Source organism: Canis lupus, chromosome 19 (assembly GCF_003254725.2).
Source record: "Canis lupus dingo isolate Sandy chromosome 19, ASM325472v2, whole genome shotgun sequence".
NCBI lineage: Eukaryota > Metazoa > Chordata > Mammalia > Carnivora > Canidae > Canis > Canis lupus.
In genome coordinates, this window is record NC_064261.1 from 39,498,022 (window position 1) to 39,518,255 (window position 20,234).

The 20,234-nt window shown below is 37.0% G+C and overlaps 1 protein-coding gene and 1 long non-coding RNA gene across 2 annotated transcripts in view; one reads left to right on the top strand and one right to left on the bottom strand.

The window, feature by feature from the left end:
• Positions 1 to 1,563: 1,563 nt before the first annotated feature.
• The window catches only part of MCM6 (minichromosome maintenance complex component 6), a 33,055-nt gene continuing 14,384 nt past the window's right edge, over positions 1,564 to 20,234 (bottom strand). The window contains exons 8-17 of the mRNA XM_025430579.3: positions 19,745 to 19,886; positions 15,575 to 15,716; positions 14,802 to 14,909; positions 13,424 to 13,579; positions 11,714 to 11,842; positions 10,087 to 10,248; positions 7,984 to 8,119; positions 7,221 to 7,376; positions 5,236 to 5,375; positions 1,564 to 1,950 (exon numbers count right to left, since the gene is read on the bottom strand). Coding sequence (XP_025286364.1) covers positions 1,834 to 1,950; positions 5,236 to 5,375; positions 7,221 to 7,376; positions 7,984 to 8,119; positions 10,087 to 10,248; positions 11,714 to 11,842; positions 13,424 to 13,579; positions 14,802 to 14,909; positions 15,575 to 15,716; positions 19,745 to 19,886 — 1,388 coding nt within the window. The 3' untranslated portion in view covers positions 1,564 to 1,833. The remainder of the gene's footprint in view (positions 1,951 to 5,235; positions 5,376 to 7,220; positions 7,377 to 7,983; positions 8,120 to 10,086; positions 10,249 to 11,713; positions 11,843 to 13,423; positions 13,580 to 14,801; positions 14,910 to 15,574; positions 15,717 to 19,744; positions 19,887 to 20,234) is intronic.
• Positions 3,480 to 10,091, top strand: LOC125753020 (uncharacterized). Its single transcript, XR_007403831.1, has 3 exons — positions 3,480 to 3,714; positions 6,158 to 6,216; positions 9,802 to 10,091. It is a non-coding gene; the product is annotated as an uncharacterized LOC125753020 (long non-coding RNA).

Consider the following 20,234-nt stretch of genomic DNA (forward strand, 5'->3'; position numbering starts at 1 on the left):
TTCCTTTTAGGTATGTTAATGCTTGCTTTATATATTTAGGTATGCCTATGGCTATATTTGTACATTTTCCCCCATGTGTCTTGGAGGTATTTCCATTTCAAACATATAGGTTTATTGCATTTTGTCTATATATCCTACGGTAGAGCTGAACCACAATTTATGTAGTCATTTCCTTATTGATGGGCATCTGTTGGGATTTTGTGGGAAATAGATTAAATTTATGGATCAGTTAACTTACAACATTAAAGTCTTCCCATTCAGAAACATTATCCACTTACTAAATACTTGTCTAATTTCTTCCTAAGGATCTTATACATGCTCCATCATCCATTAGCCACTTCACCTCCTTGACAAATAACATATAGAGGAAAAGGGTATGTGGAATATAAGCCTACTTATGCAACTGGGGCTTTACTTATAATAATGACCTCACCTTGCTCTGGAGCCCCCACTCAAATGGCAAAACAGGGAAGAAGGGAGATTCACCAAAATACTAGGGTTCAAATTTCTATCAGGCTGTTTTCCAGGACCTCCTTATCTCATTTTATCATGTTGGGAGTCAGTGCAGAGATGCGCTCTTACTATCTCCTATGTTTTCACTAGAATATTTTTCCTACTCCCTGAATGTCTCACCTTATGCTAGCATCTCCTAACTGCCTCAACACAGTTTGAGATCCTGTACACCAAGGTTTCCTCTTCCCACCAGCTTCTCCTACTGTCATTAATTAGGAACATACCTTTGACTGAGGAGTTTATAGTCTGCATCTGCTAACCATACAATTTCTCTATCCATTCCCAGTCCTCTTCACTCTATTGTTTTCAAGCCATTGAAATGTGAAATTAATAGTGAACCCACATACAACATATAAATATTCCCTAACTGGTCCTGCAGGCCCCCAAATGTCATCTGTTGTTAAAAGGTACAACAATGCAAACTGCTGTATTACTAATAATGAAAAAAGTACAATAAACTTTTCATTTTTAAATACTGTCTTTAAAACACAGAACTGTAATCTTGGAAAGTAATCTCTAAAGCTCCTTATCCTTCATACTAATTCTAAGGACTCCTCACAGGAACCAATCTTAGAGGCTTATAATGCTATACACTTTCACCCATCTGCTCCACATTAAACAAAAAGGGAAAGACTCATGTTTGTGAGTCCAGCTGCCCCCTGAATAATTCAAATTTGAATGGTGTGGGTCCATTTACACATTGATTTTTTTTTCAATACATTGGAAAATTCTTTAGAGATCTGCAACAATTTGAAAAAACTTGTAGACAAACTTTGTAGCCTAGAAATATTGAAAAAAAGAAAGCATTATTTTAAGAATACAATATACAGTATATATAACATACACAGTATGTGTTAATCAACTATTTATGTTATCAGTAAGGCTTCCAGTCAACAGTAGGCTACTACCTTTACGGGAAGTCAAAAATCATACAAATTTTTTTTTTGACTGCATGGGGGCTATGGTACCCCTAACTTCCATGTCATTCAAGGGTCAACTGTAGATGAAAGCAGTAATTAGAGTAAGGAGGAAATAAATCTAATAGACAACTGCAGAATACATCATTTTATTTTGATGAAGAAAAGCAGTAGCTGGCAATTGTAAAAAGCTATTCTCATACCAAAGAAGTACTGGACTTTTTCTTATACATGTGAAACGAAGGTCTTAGTTACAGAAACCAAGACCAGCAACAAGGTTCTTATTCCTCAAAATAAATCTTCCTGAAGTCTTGCCCCAGAAACATTTCTCTTGCTAGTAGAGCTACATCCAGACTCCAGGCCAGGAGGGAGGGGCAACAGTCTCTCAGATACTTTCAGTATTTCAATCTTCAAGCAAGTAATTAGGGTTAACTACCAAGTAGGGATCTTCCTCATAGCTCTCACTTCCTTCTGTGGAGCCTTTCAATCCAGCTTGGGTGAGTTCAATTAGAACATGATCCTGTGAAATACAAACATTTGTCTTCAGGTCTTCAGCGGTATTGTAAAAACACTCCCATCCAGGGAACTTGACCCTTCTGAGTGTTTGCTACTACCATTTTCTTCCATTTACCCTTCAGAAGCACTATGAAAAAGGACTATACCTTAAAATCTTTATCAAGGTTCTGCTAAACTCATTTGCCATTAGGATACAGACCTTATCATACCATAAACCTATTTTGAGAAATTATAAAATAGATAAGCTCAACAGACATTGTGATTTTAGTAAGGTTTCCTGGTATACTACAGTTTGTAAATATAATTCCAAAAACGATAAGATAAAACGCATGAATTTTAAGATTATGCAACTGTAAAAATCCTCTGATAAATATGCTTATCATTCTGTTTATCGCTCTGATAAAAGTGGTGTTTTCTTGATAAAAGTATTAATCTAAAGATAATTAACATGTAACAATTTTCATTCTGAGTTAGGAGTTAAAAAAAAGGTAGAACATGGCACATAGCTTAAAATGTACCTTAAGTCATTCTAAAATACCCACACAAATGAGGGGCACCTGGGTGGCTCAGTTGGTTAGGTGTCTGACTCTTGATTTCAGCTCAGGTCACGATCTCAGGGTTGTGACATCAAACCTCAAGTCAGGCATGGAGCCTGCTTAAGATTCTGTCTTCCTCTCCTCCCACCCCTCTCCACCTCCCACCCCACAGGGCATGTGTGCTCTCTTTCTAAAACAAAACAAACCCAGAAAGGAGAGGGACTCCCAGCCAAGTGTACAGAGAACTCAGAAAATAGTGATTTAATCCTAAAAGGCAGAAATGTCCCACAGTATGAGCACTATTGAAACTAAGAGGGACTGGACACTTTCAAGAACTCACTTTATGTACTAACACACCCTCATAGAAAGAACACTTGGTCAGCACTGTATAATTTCTCTAGTTTTTTGTAGTGAGCTGGCTCAGGTAATGTAAACTTAAAAAGATAGCCCCAGTTTAGATCAGCTAATTTCACCAAGTATCCCAATGTGGATTTCCTGTGTGGGTCATTTTATCTTATACTGATTCCGGGAGACACTAGGTTGGGTAGGACTGGCCTGATGCAAACACACTGCCCAGCAGAAAGACCTCTGAATGCACACAATCCCAATTCAGCTTTATTTTCATAGGTATTATTTATTAAATTCTGATCGAAGTAGCTATTCTCAATACCTCACCCACAACACACAAACACTTGTAATCATACTCATCTACTTCCACATGTAAATGATTTTTCAGATAACACAACCCAGATATGTGACACCTGTAACATTTATATAGTTAACACCTGCAGGACAGGTAAATCTGCCATTTAAACAGAGAAATTCAATCATTCAACAAATATTTGACCTTTCTGTACCAGGCACCACTACAGATCTTGGGGATACAGTGGTCAACAAAACAAAGTCCCCATCCTCGTGATGCTTGCATTCTAATGAGACAAGCTGAACATCTGCTGCCAGACAATGATAAGCACTATGAAATAACAGGAAAGAGGGTTAGTGTGTGATACCAAGAAGGAGGCTCTTATTGGGACAGGCCAGCCAAGAACTACCTCTTTGAGAGGGACCGTGTGAGCAGACACTGACTGGAAGAGGGGATCTGGGTAAAGAGACAAAGGGCAAGTGGACACAAGTTTGATGTCCAAAAAATAGAAACAAGGCCAGCACCACTGAGTAGCAACAGGAACAGTCCTATGCAATGAGGTGAATGACGGAGACAGAGATTTGATTGTGTAAGTTCTGCAGGCTATGGTAGGGAGACTGGATTTTATTGTAAATGTGAGGAAGGACTGGAAGGTAGGGGACTAAACCATTTTGATTTGTGGGATGCCTGGGTGGCTCAGCAGTTGAGCATCTGCCTTTGGCTGGGGTTGTGATCCCACGGTCCTAGGATCGAGCCCCACATCAGGCTCCCTGCATGGAGCCTGCTTCTCCCTCTGCCTGTGTCTCTGCCTCTCATGAGTAAGTAGATAAAATCTTAAAATATTTTTGATTTGTTAAAAGATCTGTCTGGCTGCTGGACACAGAGCCAGTACAAGAGAGGACAGTTCGAGGAGGGTCCTGTGAAAATCTGGGCATGGTAGCTTAAGACGTGAAGGTGGGAAGGACAGAACACAGAATACACATACTGAAGGCAGGGCTCACAGGGTTTACTGCTAAAAGGAAAAGCTGTGAAGGGAGATTGGAATCACGGATGTTTCTAAGGGATTTGGCTTAGAACAAGTAAATGGGAACACTGTGTGTGGGGGGAAGGGAACTATTTTGAACAAATTAAGCGTGAGATGCCTGTAGTTTACAAGTAAGCAGCTGGCTAGACATCTGGAGTTTAGAGGAGAGGTGAGAGCTAAATCTGGGAGTCATCAGTGGATGGGTTTAAATTCCAAACCAAATAAGATCATTCAGGTAATCAATGTAAATAGAAAAGAGGTCTGAGGACTGAGCACAGTACTCCATTTAAAAAGTTACAAGACTTGAGAAAAGAGACTAAGAGGAAGTAATCAGCAAGACAGGAGAAGACCCAGGAGAATATGGTGACTTAGACGGAGCAATCAATAGTGACAAATGCTACGGACAAGCTGAATACAGAGAATGACCAACTGATGTGAGTAGGGAGGAGGTATGCCTGTAAAGCTCCTGTAAGAGAGTGGGAGAAGTCACAGCACTGGGCAGTAAGAGTGTGAGGTTGGTAAGATGCAGAAAGGAATGGTCCACCTAAGACTAGTGGTCATGTATTTAAAGTAGGACATGGCCTGTGGTTGTATGCCTATCTCAAAATACTTTTAACTGCTTGGATGCAGTAAAGTAAAAGAATTATATTTAACCAAAGCTGGGGTTTTGCCAATCAAGTAGAACAGAGAGATTACAGTTTACAGTATGAGAAAAGAGTGATCACTGGGACAGACCAGACTGTAAGCTGGATGATGCGAGAGGTGAGGCTATGGGGAAGAGCAAACATAGAAAACAGGAGATAGGGGTGAGAATACTTGCAGGTTTATGACAAAGGGAGGGAAAATCAAAAGTTAAAAACACTCAGATAGTAAGACCCTAAATCCACCTTCCCAGATTGAACTTAGGTTCTGCTTGTTTCTGCAGGGGAAATGAGTCAATGAGCTGCTGTAAATTCTCTATTTTACAACTCATAATTCTGACTACGTCCCAATGATACAAAATAAATGAACATTTATGAATCTGCAGATATGAGCCGTGGACTCCTTCCCTCATTAATAATTATGCAAGAGTAGTTCTATACGTACATAGTGGGTGAGTCGATGAATGACTTTCTCTATGATTCTCTTTTTATTTATAAGTTCCTCTTCAGAATCTATTTCTGATTCGATTTCCTTCAAGTACCAGTTAACAAGCTCACTTCTCTTTAATGCCGACTCATCCTCTTCTGCAACAAAAATACATTTCAAAAGGATTAAATTTTCCTTCTAGCAAATTGTATTGCGAATCCTTGGGGTTTGCATACTCAAAAAGATAATGTACAGAGTAAATAACCATCAACCTGTCAGAAAGTGTATCTGATGAAGTAAGATTTGCAATGTTCCAGCATAAGCCTGAAATAACCTGTCGTATTACTTGTATTAAAGTATGCCTCACTTTATCCTGAGGAAAAAAAATCTAATAAGAAAGAAATTATAAGAAACAAGTTTCTTAAACTTATTAAGATTTCAAAATATGAAGGTGTTTCCTTCACCTTCTATGCTTCATCACCTATGAGAATGCTTGCCAATAGCAACTAAAAGCATAAATTAACAGCAAACTTCTTAAATAACTCTTCCTCTTTGGAACAAGAAGACTTTATGTAGGTAAGATCAACCAAGAAGTGAAATCCATGGGCATTCATTCAAAATTTAAAAATTAACAATTTATTTCAGCAAGGTCTACTTATACTGAATGACTGTCTACTTTAGTCCAAAGCAGAACTCTATAAAGTCACAAGAAAAGTTGGAACCTGGATAATATAACTGTCAGAGAAACAAAGTATAATAAAACTCTATACTTAGTCTTGATTCTAGCTAATAAAATACAAAATCAAAAATGGGAAAATCTAGCTTTACTGACTATGCCTTTGGAAAGTTTTATTATGGGTGTACTGAAAGTTCATTATCTAAATGTTCTTGGTATGTGGCCTTCTTTATTTATAGTTGTACTCCCCGTGTGTACCCTTAGGTTAGACTAGAGCACAGCTGGCCACCTGAAGACTGAAAACTCATAACTTACTTGACTGGGTGAGTAGTTTTTTTTTTTTTTTTTTTTTTTTTAAGGAAGACCTAGCAGAATTTACTGCGGAATGCAGATGGTGTCTGAGTGCTAATCTTATCTCTGTTCCATTAATGGTTTGCCATGTTTAAAATTCAGTTGCAAGAAAAAGAGTAAAATGAAATATAATGTCAACACAAGAACATGTGAGCTCCCAAATGTTTTATGTGAGAAGAGGGTCAGCTAAAACCTGTCTGTCCTAGTGGCCTCTTTACTGCTTTCTCTCCTTCCTCGCACCAGTCTACAGTACCCAAGGACACAAGCAAAAACTATAGGCTCAAATGTTTAGTAAGCTAAGACAATTTCTGCTATTCTCTTCTTCCATTACAGACACAACACTGAGATGAGGTCTGGAAGCCAGAATTTTGGGACTTTTAAATAAGAATTACCTGATGACTAACCACCAAATTAAAGTTTAAGTTTGACCCCCTGATTTCATCATTTTTCCTTCTGCCTCATGGCTGACTATAGGCATGTTAGAACAGCCAGTAAAGCAGTAAAGGTAGGAAGTGTACTAGTGCCCAGATATTTCATTTTACCTATGGAAAAATGAGGATTTTACTTCATTTTTAGTATTAAATGTATCTATACTAATTCGGTTTTTTCAGTTTAATTACTTGCCTATAAAATATAAATAACCTAGAGTCCATCCATTTGAAGTAAAGCTATTGAAAGGAACAGTGATTTTGCATCTGTTAAAAACACTTGTTAAGTGCTTCTTTACAAATTATCAGATCCCAACTTCTCAAAAATATTAAAATACGCCGAGGATATTACACAGATGCCCTCTGACAACGAACTTGTTAGGTCCAGACTGTCAGACTAATATCCCATAGATTTTTTTAATGTAAATAGGCTTGTGTAACAATTTATTATCTCTTCTGACAAAATAGAATCTTCAGCAATGGAAGTGGTTTATGCAAATACATCTTACATGAATGACTGAGCATGTGCGCACTAGGTTTAGTCTTACCTTCCTCCATCTTCCTGAGGTGAAGCACAATAAGGTTAGATATTCGGCAGTACTCAGGGAAGCTCAGCCTTAAGGAGGCTTTAGGAACCAAATCTTGGTTTATGTCTTCACTATGGCCATTGATTCCATTCACAAGAGCCGGGCTGTCAACAGGACCTAAGTGACATATCAATCATCTGAATCTTGTTTTTGTGCCTCCAACACTCTTCCTATCAAATGTTTAAGTACATGACTTTGCAATATTATGTACAAAATTTAAATATCTATGTTTCAATGTACTCAAGAACATGTTTTTAATTCAGAAGCAAAATAAAAATAAATAAGGCTGGGGAATTAGGTCCACTCTCACCATTTTAGTGTATTTTCTTTCAGTTTTTCAAGCATATATATTTTATATCAGCTATTTAATTGTATTTTACCTTCTAAATAGTCCAATTCAATATTCACTTTTTCCCCCTTTTGCTATATAGGTTTCAAAACCATCAACAAGTTTACTTTTTTTTTAAAGAGATTTTATTTATCCATGAGAGGCAGAGAGAGAGAGAGAGAGAGAGAGAGAGAGACACAGGCAGAGGGAGAAGCAGACTCCATGCAGGGAACCCAACGTGAGACTCGATCCTGGTCTCCAGGATCAGGCCCTGGGCTGAAGGCAGCGCTGAACTGCTGAGCCACCTGGGCTGCCCAACAAGTTTACTTTTATCATAACATCTCAGAGAACATTTTGGTCTGTAACTCCAGAAGAGTAAATGAACAAATGTCTCACCATTGATGCCATCTGGGCCCTCATCTACCTCCATCTGGGCCTCTTCTTCTTGATCTAGATTAACATCAGGTGTTTCTACACGGATGATTGACTTATTCAGTAACCTAAAAGCTTCCTTCACATGTTTAGGTTGGACCTAAACCAATCAAAATGAAGCAAATCAGAAAGTCAGTGTTCTTGATATACCACTCAGATTTTCTCCATTACAGACCACAGTGGCATTTTAGCTTTCTCACACACATATAAAACAGGAGTTAACACCATAAATTCACCAGAATGGTTTAAAGGGACCAACAATATGTAGTATTGGAAAGAATGTATAACAACTTTCATTCACTGCTGGTCGGAATGTAAACTGATACAACTACTATGGAAAAGCATTTTGGCAGTCTTCACTGAACTGAACACATGTGAAACCTATGACAATTCCACTTGTAGGTGTACACCCAACAGAAATGTATACCACCATATAGACTAAAAGACATGTATATCCTTTAAGAACCCAAATTGGAAACTATCCAAATATCCATTAATAGAAGAATGGGTGGGATGCCTGGGTGGCTCAGTGGTGCCTTCCACCCAGGGTGTGATCCTGGAGTCCCAGGATCGAGTCCCACATCAGGCAACCTGCAGGGAGCCTGCTTCTCCCTTTGCCTATGTCTGCCTCTCTCTCTCGGTCTCTCATGAATAAATAAAATCTTAAAAAAAAATAGAATGGGTGAATCACTGAGATATATGGACGGAATATTATACAGCAGTGAGGCAGACAAACTACCACTACACAAAACCTGGATGATTATCTTATGGTATTAATACTGTGTGAAAGAAACCAGACACAAGGGGGAATATATTCTATGACTGTTATCTATAATCCTTATATGGTCAAATAATTTTTGACAAGGGTGTCAAGACCACTCCTTGGGGAAATCATAGTCTCTTCCAAAAATGGTACTGGGGAAACTTGGTATCTTACATAAAAGAGTGAAGTTGGACTCCTCCTGCCTTACATCACATACAAAATTATCTCATAAAAGACTGGAGACCTAAAACTATAAAAACATATGTAAGAAAACAGGGGGAAAAACCTTAAGACATTGGATTTGATAATGGTGTCAAAAGCATAGGCAACAAAAGGGAAAAATGACAAATGAAACGATATCCAATTCAAAAACTTCTGAGCATCAAGGTAAACAATCAATAGAGTAAAAAAGGCAACCTATAGAATGGGAGAAAGTATCTGCGTATTATATATGTGATAGGGATTAATATCCAAAACATGAAGAATACCCATATTCATCACTTTATTCACAACATCCAAGAGGTGGAAGCAGCCCAAATGTCCACTGATGGATCAACAATAAATAAAATGTGGTATAATGTATCCACCCCCGCCTTATTCTCAGAGATTATGTTCCAAGACCCATAATTGATGTCTAAACTGCAGATATTACTTAACCGTACATATACTGTATTTTTCCTATCCATACACACCTATGATAAAGTTTAATTTAAAAATTAGGTACAGTAAAAGCTTAACAACAATAAAATGGAACATTTACAATATACTGTAATAAAAGTTAAGTGTGTTCTCTCTCAATAACTTACTTCATTGTACTTACCCTTCTTGTGATGTGATGATGTAACTTTAGGCTATGATCAACTTTCTGACAATACTTCAGGGGGATCATCTACCTACTAATGGTAACCCCTCTTTATGTTCTCTATAACCTATGACATGATTATTTTATTATATTAATCTATGTTCAATAAATGCTTGATAGTAACTTTTACTTATTTTTAAAATTTATTTATTCTTAGAGACACACAGTGAGAGAGGCAGAGATACAGTCAGACGGAGAAGCAGGCTCCATGCCGAGAGCCGAATGTGGGACTCGATCCCGGGTCTCCAGGATCACGCCCTGGGCTGCAGGCGGCACTCAACCACTGCGCCACCGGGGCTGCCCTGATAGTAACTTTTAAAGGAGAAATCCCAGCATCATGTATCCTATGAGCACTCAACAGTCATACTCAAGATAAAAACATGCTTATAAACCAATAAATCAACTGCTCTTTCCTCTCATTATGTTAAAGTGACTTTGATACCTCATCACAGCAGTGCATTCGAGCCATTGCTTCAGAGAGACGGATCATGCTCTCAAGTTGTCGCACTGTAATCCTCCATGAAGACTTGGTTACTCCAGAGCCATCCCTCTGGCGGAGACGTTTATACTGTTCCACAATGAAGTCCTCTGACTCTTTAGAAATCTGTTTCAGAACATTACAGAAGTCAGAGCTTTTCTACTCGATGTGAGCTGCATTAAACATAAATTTAAGAGCCTTCTAGATAGAGACACTTTGGGGAACTAAGAGGATCAAAACTTTGAAGTCAATAAAGAATACTGAAATGGATTTCAAAAGAACTGAGGATGCCTGTGAATTTCATATACTAATTTTATCAATAGGTCTATAGCAGGGTATTTAAGCAAATGCCACTTCTAAAAGATGCAGAACAAGCTGAAGCAGTGCACTGGATGTAATGCCTTTTATTTATTTATTTGTTTTTTTAAAGATTTTATTTATTTATTCATGAGAGACACAGAGAGAGAGAGAGAGAGAGAGAGGCAGAGGGAGAAGCAGGCTCCATGCAGGGAGCCCAATGTGGGACTCGATCCTGGGTCCCCAGGATCACGCCCTGAACTGAAGGTGGCACTAAACCACTGAGCCACCTGGGCTGCCCGATGTAATGCCTTTTAAACTCAAGATGCCAAAGCTCATTAAACAAATTAATGCTCAGAATATTCTTGAAACTCAGTTAATTAACTTATGCTGTCTTTGGGAAAAAGAGAGGTCTACACACACACACACACACACACACACACACACACACAGTCACACAGCTATTTCAGTAAACCTTATTATTTGTCAAATACTAACAACAAAAGGAGAATACTAAAAGAATACTCGTTTTCAGAACGAGGAACTCCTCCTATTAGGGAAGCATGCCAAGGTCACAGAAGGACCAGTACACAGTCATAGAGAATGAAAGCCACCTTACACATACGTAACCAATAGTCCTTAGCTTTAAATAGGGTTCAAAGCTTCTTTCAGGACAGTGAGAATCAACCTCAATATTATGGATAATCAGTGAAGGTGACAGATAATTAAAATCCAAAAGTTGAGCCAGACAATAGTGCAAAAACCTCACCCAGAATCAATTCTTTTTTTAAATTCTATTTTAGAAAAATGTTAAATGGAACAAATGGATTACAAATTTTACTTTAAAAATAAATGTCCTGGATCCAGTACAGATTCAATTAAATGAACTATATCAATTATTGTAAAATATTAAGCCATGTTCATTACAATGACCTAAAGGAATACAAATCTTCCTTAGAGAAAGATTCAAGGACATTCAGTAGACTACTGATCTGAACTCACAAAATTTTAAGATTCTTAGGAATAATAGCTGAAATAAAAGTATGTCCTACTTTATTTGATGATTCAAAATTCTTGACTCATAAAATCTTTTTATTAGCACCTAACAAGTAAAAGAAATTTATTCAGATTTTTTTTAGGAAATTCCCTCAACTTTCCAAAGAAACCTTTTTCTCAAAACAACCTCAAAAAACAAAAAACAAAAAAAACCCTAAACAAGTATAGGTTCAGTTAATTCTCATAAGATCCTTTACTGCCCTCTAAGTGCCCTATTCCAGGACAAATGGCAAGTTACCTTGGGTTTAAACTGTCTTGCAAAGAGAAGATATCTCCTAATATCATCAAGGGAATAGACACGATCAATCGAATCCTCAATTCTTGAATGCAAATCTACTATACGTCGGGCAATAGCATAATCTGTAACCTAATTTAAAAGAAGAAAATCACTTTGATCAGTCATAATGATATCTACTCCAGATTATCCTTGGCATTAATAAATTACTTATAGCTAAAAACAAGCTCTAATATGCCACTGAAAGATGTACCAATGGTTACCAAGTTTAATGCATACCTTCGCCTCACTCTAAGAATATTCTCGAAAGAATTAACTGACTCTAATAAGAATAGCAGAATTAAGATTTCTAGGGTGCTCAGTGTATGCCAGGCTCTATTGCCATAAGTGTGTCTAGAAGCATTTAACTTATATAACCCTTACAAAAATCTTATTAGGTAGGTAATATTAGCCTTATTTTACAGATAACTAAATTGAGGCTCAGAGAGGTAAAATATCTTGTCTTACATCACAACACAAAATTGAGCCAGGATTTGAACAGCCTAGCTTCAGAGTCCATGGTCTTAGCCACAATATTGTATTGCCACTTGTCAATATATGAAGATAATCAGAGAATTATTATTAACATTTAAAAAAAAATCACTAAAATATGCAATTTACTCTCCCATGGTACAAAAAAAGCCACAGATATATGGAGAAATGTTAATATGTGAATAAAGGGTACACAAATGTTACATACACTATTAGATATCTTGTAATTTTTCTTTAGGTTTAAAATTATTACCAATTAAAACTCTTAAAAACGAAAGAATCATGTACAAACAGGAATACATGAAAATCAGACAACTCCCAGCTATGAGGGTGGAAATGGGGAAAGGAGAGGACTGGGTTGTATATTTATATGGATTTGTGAAGAGAAAAAAACAAAACAAAAAAAAACCCAAAAACCCCACAAACATTCACAAAATGGAAGGCAGCTTTTATTTAGATAATAAAGTTTCACTATAAACAAGAGGTATGCATTTTGCCTAACATAATGTAGGACTTTCATGCTCAGTAATGAACAGACTAGCCTAGAATGTTATTTCCCATATAATGCCATTTTGTACTGTGTACATCTGAGCTGTCCAATATCGCTGAATATTTAAGTATAGGTATAAATAACTTTAATAACTAACATGTTAGAATTCAAGTAAATCCACAAGTTTATAGTTAACCTTAAAACTGTTACATAATTAGGAAAAAAGAGTGATATACATTCATCAACTGGATAGGAAGATATAGGGATATAAATGACTCATGATTTGGGGGGAAAATTTCTTTGGTATCCCAATTTTTTCCAAGCTTACTGGAAAAAAAAAATCCAAAAAATTATTTTTTTTCCCCTAAAAAAATTCTTATAAAAATTTTAAAAGTACGGCTGGGAGTTAACTGTAAAGTATTTCCTTTTATCTCTTGAGAATTAAAAAAGAGTAATGAAAACAACAAAAACTCAATATTCCTCAACTCAATTAAGTGGAACCAGCTATTCAAGTGACTTTGTTTTGATTTACTTAATAAACCTTTTGCCTAATCCTGTGCCATTCTGAGAGAAATGAAAGTCAGTGCAAACACATGTACCAGCTGTTTAGCAGTATATCCTACAGCCTTGTCTCCCTTAGTTATTCAAACTGGAAATAACAAAGGAAGCCAACAGTGACAGCTCACAGTTACCTCATTGCATTCATCCACAAGTATAAAGAAGAGATCAAATCGGGACATGATGGGGGCTGACAAATTTATATTTTGTTTCAACGACTTTGATCTGTCATAATGTCCACTGATTGGGTTTGCTGCTGCCAAAATGGATGTCCTGGCATTCAGAGTAGCCTGATCACAAAAGAAATCATTGTTACAGGTTTAAAAAGACATCTGGATGGACCAAATAAACATAGGACAAAATGCTTGATTTTATTCATAATTAAACGCAAACCAAAATATTAAGGCATTTTTCATCTACTGAATCATCAAAATTAAAGTCTCCTAATGCATATAGCAAATAGGCACTCCCATGTAACGGTGGTGGTATGACATACTACCAGCAATTTGTTGTTAGGAATTTTATCTTGTAGCTAGAAGATGCATGTGATAAGATGTTTTTGTTAATATGCCTTCTAATAAAAAAGCTGAAAATGACCAAATATCACTCTATGGGAGTCAAATGAGCCAAAACAGGGAACACAGACTCGAAAACCATGTGGTAATAAAAATGGATCTAACATGTGCTGGTATAGAAAGATTGCCAAAATAAAATTATGAAGTTAAATGAACAAAGAACTAAATAAAATACATGCATTATGCTTATTTACGTATGAAAAACTTCTGAAAGGGCTGTAACTTTAATAGAAACTCTGGACAGTTTTTAAAAAAGATTTTTATTTATTTACTTGAGAAAGAGAATGCATGAGAGAACAGGTGCAGTGTGGCAGGAAGGAGGGAAGAGGGAGCGGGAGAAGCAGATTCCCCACTGTGCAGGGGAGCCTGATGTGGGGCTTGATTCCAGGACCCACAGATCATGACTTGAGCTGAAGGCAGACACAAGTGACTGAGCCACATAGGTGCCCCAGCACTCTCAAAATTTATTGGTGATAGGAGTTGCAGGAGAAGATTTCACCTTTTAATATATATTTTCTTCTACTACTTAAATTTTCCTTACCTATTTGAATACATTATTTAAAAAGTTTGGTTTCTCTCTAATGTTGGTTACAATACTGTACTTATTATTTTCATTTTAAAAATGTTGACTTTGATTATTTTTTGTTACAACTGGTAGTACACATTATCAAAGAATATAGAAGCTTTGTGGAAATTTTGGGAAGTGAAATGCTAAAAGTTTTACCAATACTTCCTCTACTTTCTGTCATTACAACACATTTTCATAGTACCCTAAAAAGCTCCTAGAATATGGATTAATAATCCTCAGGGCTGTTTCCCATTTCAATGATCAGCATTTTATGTTGAAATAATACATTTTATCCAAGTGAACATCTCGAGAGCTACACTAATCTTTAAGGTTAAGGCATGATGCAGCAGAACAAGTGAATACACATACCTTCACTCCTGCTTTAGTGATGGAGATGGTTTGCTGTTCCATAGCCTCATGAATAGCGACTTGATCCCGCACATCCATCTTATCAAATTCATCAATACAACATACACCCTTGTAACCAAAAAATTAGCATAAGAAACTGCCTTTGAGATGCCAAATGGCAAGTATAAACTTAAGTTTGCTACCAGAGACCTCTTCTCTAAACAACTTTAAGGTAGGTAAGTAAGCAATCTTAATTCCTTAATTTCCTCTACTAAAGTAGGCTAGTTCGTCAGATTCCATTGCTAGAAGGAACCATATGTGTTGGCTCATTTTAAACCAAGAGCAAGATTAAAAACATACAGGTACTTACTGCATTTTTATTTAACATCAAAACCTTGTGTAAATCTCTAGGTCAAATACTCTGGGTCACCTCAGCATTGATTTTAGGCTGGGGAAATGAAGGGTAAATTTGGAACATAACATCTATAAACGTATAGCTACAGCTTACATGCCTTTACAGATCTAACATACTCATGTCAAATACATGTAAAGTGCAACAGACATACTCATAGAGGTGTCATGGTCTGGAAAGGAAAAAATGCTGGGAACTACTAGTCACAGCAAACACACATACTCTGGGCAGGCAATACATTCTAGATTAATGAAACTATGAATTATTTACTAAAAATGGTTTTTTAAAAAAGGATATCTTATTAATAGAACTTCTAGGCCTTTGCTGATCAAGAAGAGGCTATTCTGACTTCTTTATAACCAAAAGTATAAAATGTTCTTACATTATCAGCCAGCATCAAAGCTCCAGCTTCAATGACAAATTCATGAGATTCCTCATCTCTCACAACAGCTGCTGTTAAGCCAGCAGCACTGGATGCTTTGCCGCTAGTGTAGACAGCTCTGGGGCTGAACTCCTCCACGTGCCTATTCAAAGTTATTATATTCATTAACGCATGACTACAAAGCATACTTTCTAAAAATGTCAGCTGGTAGGGCTTATGTCAATCAAGAATTAAAATTTCTTAAAGAACACGTGAGAGAGGCATTAGGCATAAGCAATTCATAAAGATATATGTCACAAACTAAATAGAAAGTCTTATCTCTTTTGGGCTTTTTTAAAATTTTTAAAAAATTTTTATTATTTTTTTTTCCCTTTGGGCTTTGAAGTCAATTTAAACCCACTCCTGTCAAGTGGAAGATGAAGTTCATACATGACAAGAACATCATTTTATTTTATTTTTAATTTTTAAAATTTATTTATTTATGATAGTCAGAGAGAGAGAGAGAGAGAGAGAGAGGCGCAGAGACACAGGCAGAGGGAGAAGCAGGCTCCATGCACCGGGAACCCGATGTGGGATTCAATCCCGGGTCTCCAGGATCGCGCTCTGGGCCAAAGGCAGGTGCCAAACCGCTGCGCCACCCAGGGATCCCAAGAACATCATTTTAAAAGAAGGCTTTAATAATAGTTTGGCAACAATGGATCCATTAGAAGGCCTTGCACTTAAAAAACAAGACAAACTAGACGTGAGATTTATTCCAAAATAGGTTGGTTTGGGACGCCTGGGTGGTTCAGCAGTTGAGCATCTGCCTTGGGCTCAGGGTGTGATCCTGGAGTCCCGGGATCGAGTCCCGTATCAGGCTTCCTGCATGGAGCCTGCTTCTCCCTCTGCCTATGTCTCTGCCTCTCTCTGTGTGTCTCTCATAAATAAATACATAAAATCTTCAAAAAACCCATAGGTAACATCATAGTTCATGGTAATAGGCTGAATGCTTTCTCCCTAAGTTCTGGAACAAGACACTGATGTTTGCTCTTGTCATTTCTATCCAACATTATACTGAAAAGTCTAGCCAGGACAAGAAAACAAAAAGGTACCTATATTTGAAAGAAAGAATAACTATCACTATTTGCAAATAACATGACCTGATAGATAGAAAATCCTATGGAATCCACTAAAAATGAATAAATGAGTTCTTGTAAGGCTATAAGATAAAGGATCAACAATCTATTGTATTTCTATATCCTGGCAACAAAAACTCAAAAATGAAAATTAGAAAACAGTTCTACTTACAACAGCATGAAAAAGAGTAAAATCCTTATGAACAAATTTAAGAAGCACTAGTTTATACTATGAAAATAACAAAATACTGTTGAAAAAAAAATAAAAACCTAAATAAATGGAAAGATATTCCATGTTCATGGATCTGAAGACTTAAAAATTATTAAAAAGATAATATATCTCAAGTTGATCTATAAGAATAATACCATCTCTGTTAATATCACAATTGCCTTCTTTGTAGAAACTGACAAAGCTGATCCTAAAATTCATGTGGGGGGGCCCTGGGTAGTTCAATTGGTGTCCAACTCTTGATTTCAGCTTGGGTCATGATCTCAGAGTTGTAAGATCAAGCCCTGCACTAGGCTCAACTCTGGGTGTGAAGCCTGCTTGGGATTCTCTCCCTCCCTCTCCTCTTCCTCCCATCGCTCATGTGTGCTCTCTAAAAAAAAATTTTTTTAAGTAAAAAATAAAATAAAATTCATGCAAGAACTCAAGTTACTCTGAATAGCCAAAACAATCTGGAAAAAGAAGAGATGGATGACTCACACTTTCTGATTTTAAAACTTACTACAAAAATAGAGAAGCAGGCCTCTCATGGGGAGCCTGATGCGGGAGTCGATCTGGGGACTCTGGGACCACACCCTGAGTCAAAGGCAGCCACTCAACTATTGAGCTACCCAGGCATCCCTGACAAATAGATAATGAAATGTGGTAAATACATATGATAGAATACTAGGCAATAACAGAAAGTACTGGTATGCTCCAACAAGGATGAATCCTGAATACATAATGTTAAGCAGAAGAAGCCAGTGACAATGAATCACATAGTATATAATTCCATTTATAGGAAATGTCAAGATAGAGACACTAATGTAGACTAGTGGTTGCCTACGGTCAGGGAGGAAAATGAGGACTGCTAGAGGGTACAGGATTTCTTTTTGGGTAATGAAAATGTTGTAAACCCAGTATGTTGATGGTCATACAACTCTGTGAATATACTAAAACCACTGAATTGTATATTTAGAAGAAGTGAATTTTATAATATGGAAAATATATTGCAATAAAGATGCTAAAAGACCCACTAGATATAAAAGGCTATTTCTCTCTAAAATAATCATGTATAATATAATTCTGTTACCAGAATTAGCAGCAATATTATAGCATATCTTTTTGTGGTGGTGGATAGGAAGCGGTTGGTGGGAACAGAGGAAATGAAGAGAGAATTCCCTCCCCCACCTTTTAAAAGATGTTATTTATTTGACAGAGAAGGAACAAGCAAGCATAAGCAGGGGTAGTGAAAGAGGGAGAAGCAGGCTTCCTGGAGGATGTGGGGCTCTATCCCAGAACCCCAGAATCATGACCTGAGCTGAAGGCAGATGCTTAATCAACTGAGCCACCTAGACGCTCCAGGATAATCTCTTTCAACATAGGATATTTTCAAATCTAAAGCCTAGTCCTTGATATATGTGAAGGAAATAATATTTAGTTATAAAATTCCAAATCAACTAAAAATGTTTCTGGAACAGTGCCATGTTACAAATTTCCCAAAGGAAAAGCAGCTTGATATAGTATGAAGAGCACAGCTTTGCAATCAGATACGTATGAGTTCTAATACACATGGTTCAGCAGTCACCTATTAGCTATGAGAAGATGGATAAGGAACTAAGTTTCAGAGTTCTGTTTGCCTCCCTCAAAAAAGAGGATTATATTACGTGCCTGAGTGCTGCTAACACAAGATGCATACACTCACACAGTACCAAGAACACAGCAAGTATTTCAAAACCAGTTGCTACTATTTTGACCTCTAGGTTTCTTTTAAGTTTGTAAGTAAGCAAATATTTGCTATAGCTTCTAAAAATAGGTGAAAATTGCCAAAGTAGTACACATGCTGATGGTTAGCATAACACATCTCATCCTTGTTGCACTATTGGAAAGCATGTTCTATATAAGAATCTTAAAAATGTTTGTATTCTTAGTCTCAGCAATCCTATGCTTAGGGATTTTCCCAAAGGAAACAAAACAAAACAAAATTTTATACAAATCATGATGTTCACTGTACCGACATCCATAATCATTAAAATAAATGAAGGCAAGCTAGGAAAATAATTTTGTAAGTTACAGTACACCAATAAAAAATGTGAAAATAAGGAAACATATTTAGGGTAAATTAAAATTAAAATATGTTGTGATTTATTACCATGAAAATATTCACATATTGAAAAACTTTTAAAAAGATTACACAAAGGTATTATACAAGGATTAAGACAACTCAAAATGGGATTGGAATTATAGGTAAATTTTCCCTATTCTAAAATTTTTTTTTTCCTATTCTAAAAAATTGTAAAATGTGGGCAGCCCCGGTGGCGCAGCGGTTTAGCGCCACCTGCAGCCCAGGGCATGATCCTGGAGACCCTGGATGGAATCCCACGTCAGGCTCTATGCGTGGAGCCTGCTTCTCCCTCTGCCTGTATCTCTGCCTCTCTCTCTCTCTGTGTGTCTCTATGAATAAATAAAATCTTAAAAAAAAAATTGTAAAATGTTATTACATTCTGTTAAAACAAATTAAGGTAAGGGGATCCCTGAGTGGCTCAGCAGTTTAGCGCCTGCCTTCAGCCCAGGGCGTGATCCTGGAGTCCCAGGATCGAGTTCCACATCGGGCTCCCTGTGAGGAGCCTGCTTGTCTTCCTCTGCCTGTGTCTCTTAGGAATAAATAAATAAAATCTTAAAAAACAAAAACAAAACCAAATTAAGGTAATTTAATATAAGCAAGTTATATATTCAACAGTTGTAATTTATACTGCTGCTTTAATAAAGGCACACTGCATTCTTGTTAGCACAGAAAGCCTGAACTATGCATACTGTTTTTTCCAATGTACTACCTTGGCAAACACTTACTTGAGAAACTGGCTCTTAGCTGTACTTGGGTCACCAACAATGCAAACATTTATGTCCCCTCGAAGAGAGGTTCCTTCCCCTGTTGTCTTTGGAACACCACCAAAGAGCATCAGCAGGACACCCCGTTTTACTTCATCATTGCCTAAAAAGAAAACGCAAGGTTATTTTTCAACATGAGGTTAAACAATTTCAAAAACGACTATAAGGCATGTTTACCGACCTAGAGCCAAGAAAGCTGAAGTGAAGTGTAAGACTGAAGTAAAAATACCTGGCTTCTAATCTTGGTTCTTCTTCGTAAAACTTAAAGCCACCTAACCGCTATCCCAATGTTCTCACCTATACACCACAGATGGCACAGATGCTGATGCTCACCATCCTGAGAGCCGTTCCTTGTCTTTAAGTCCTACTTTCTCACAAAGTCTTTCCTGATGTAGTACTTCTCAAATAACTCCATAAATAAACTATGTCCACCACAGCACACTGTATTTGC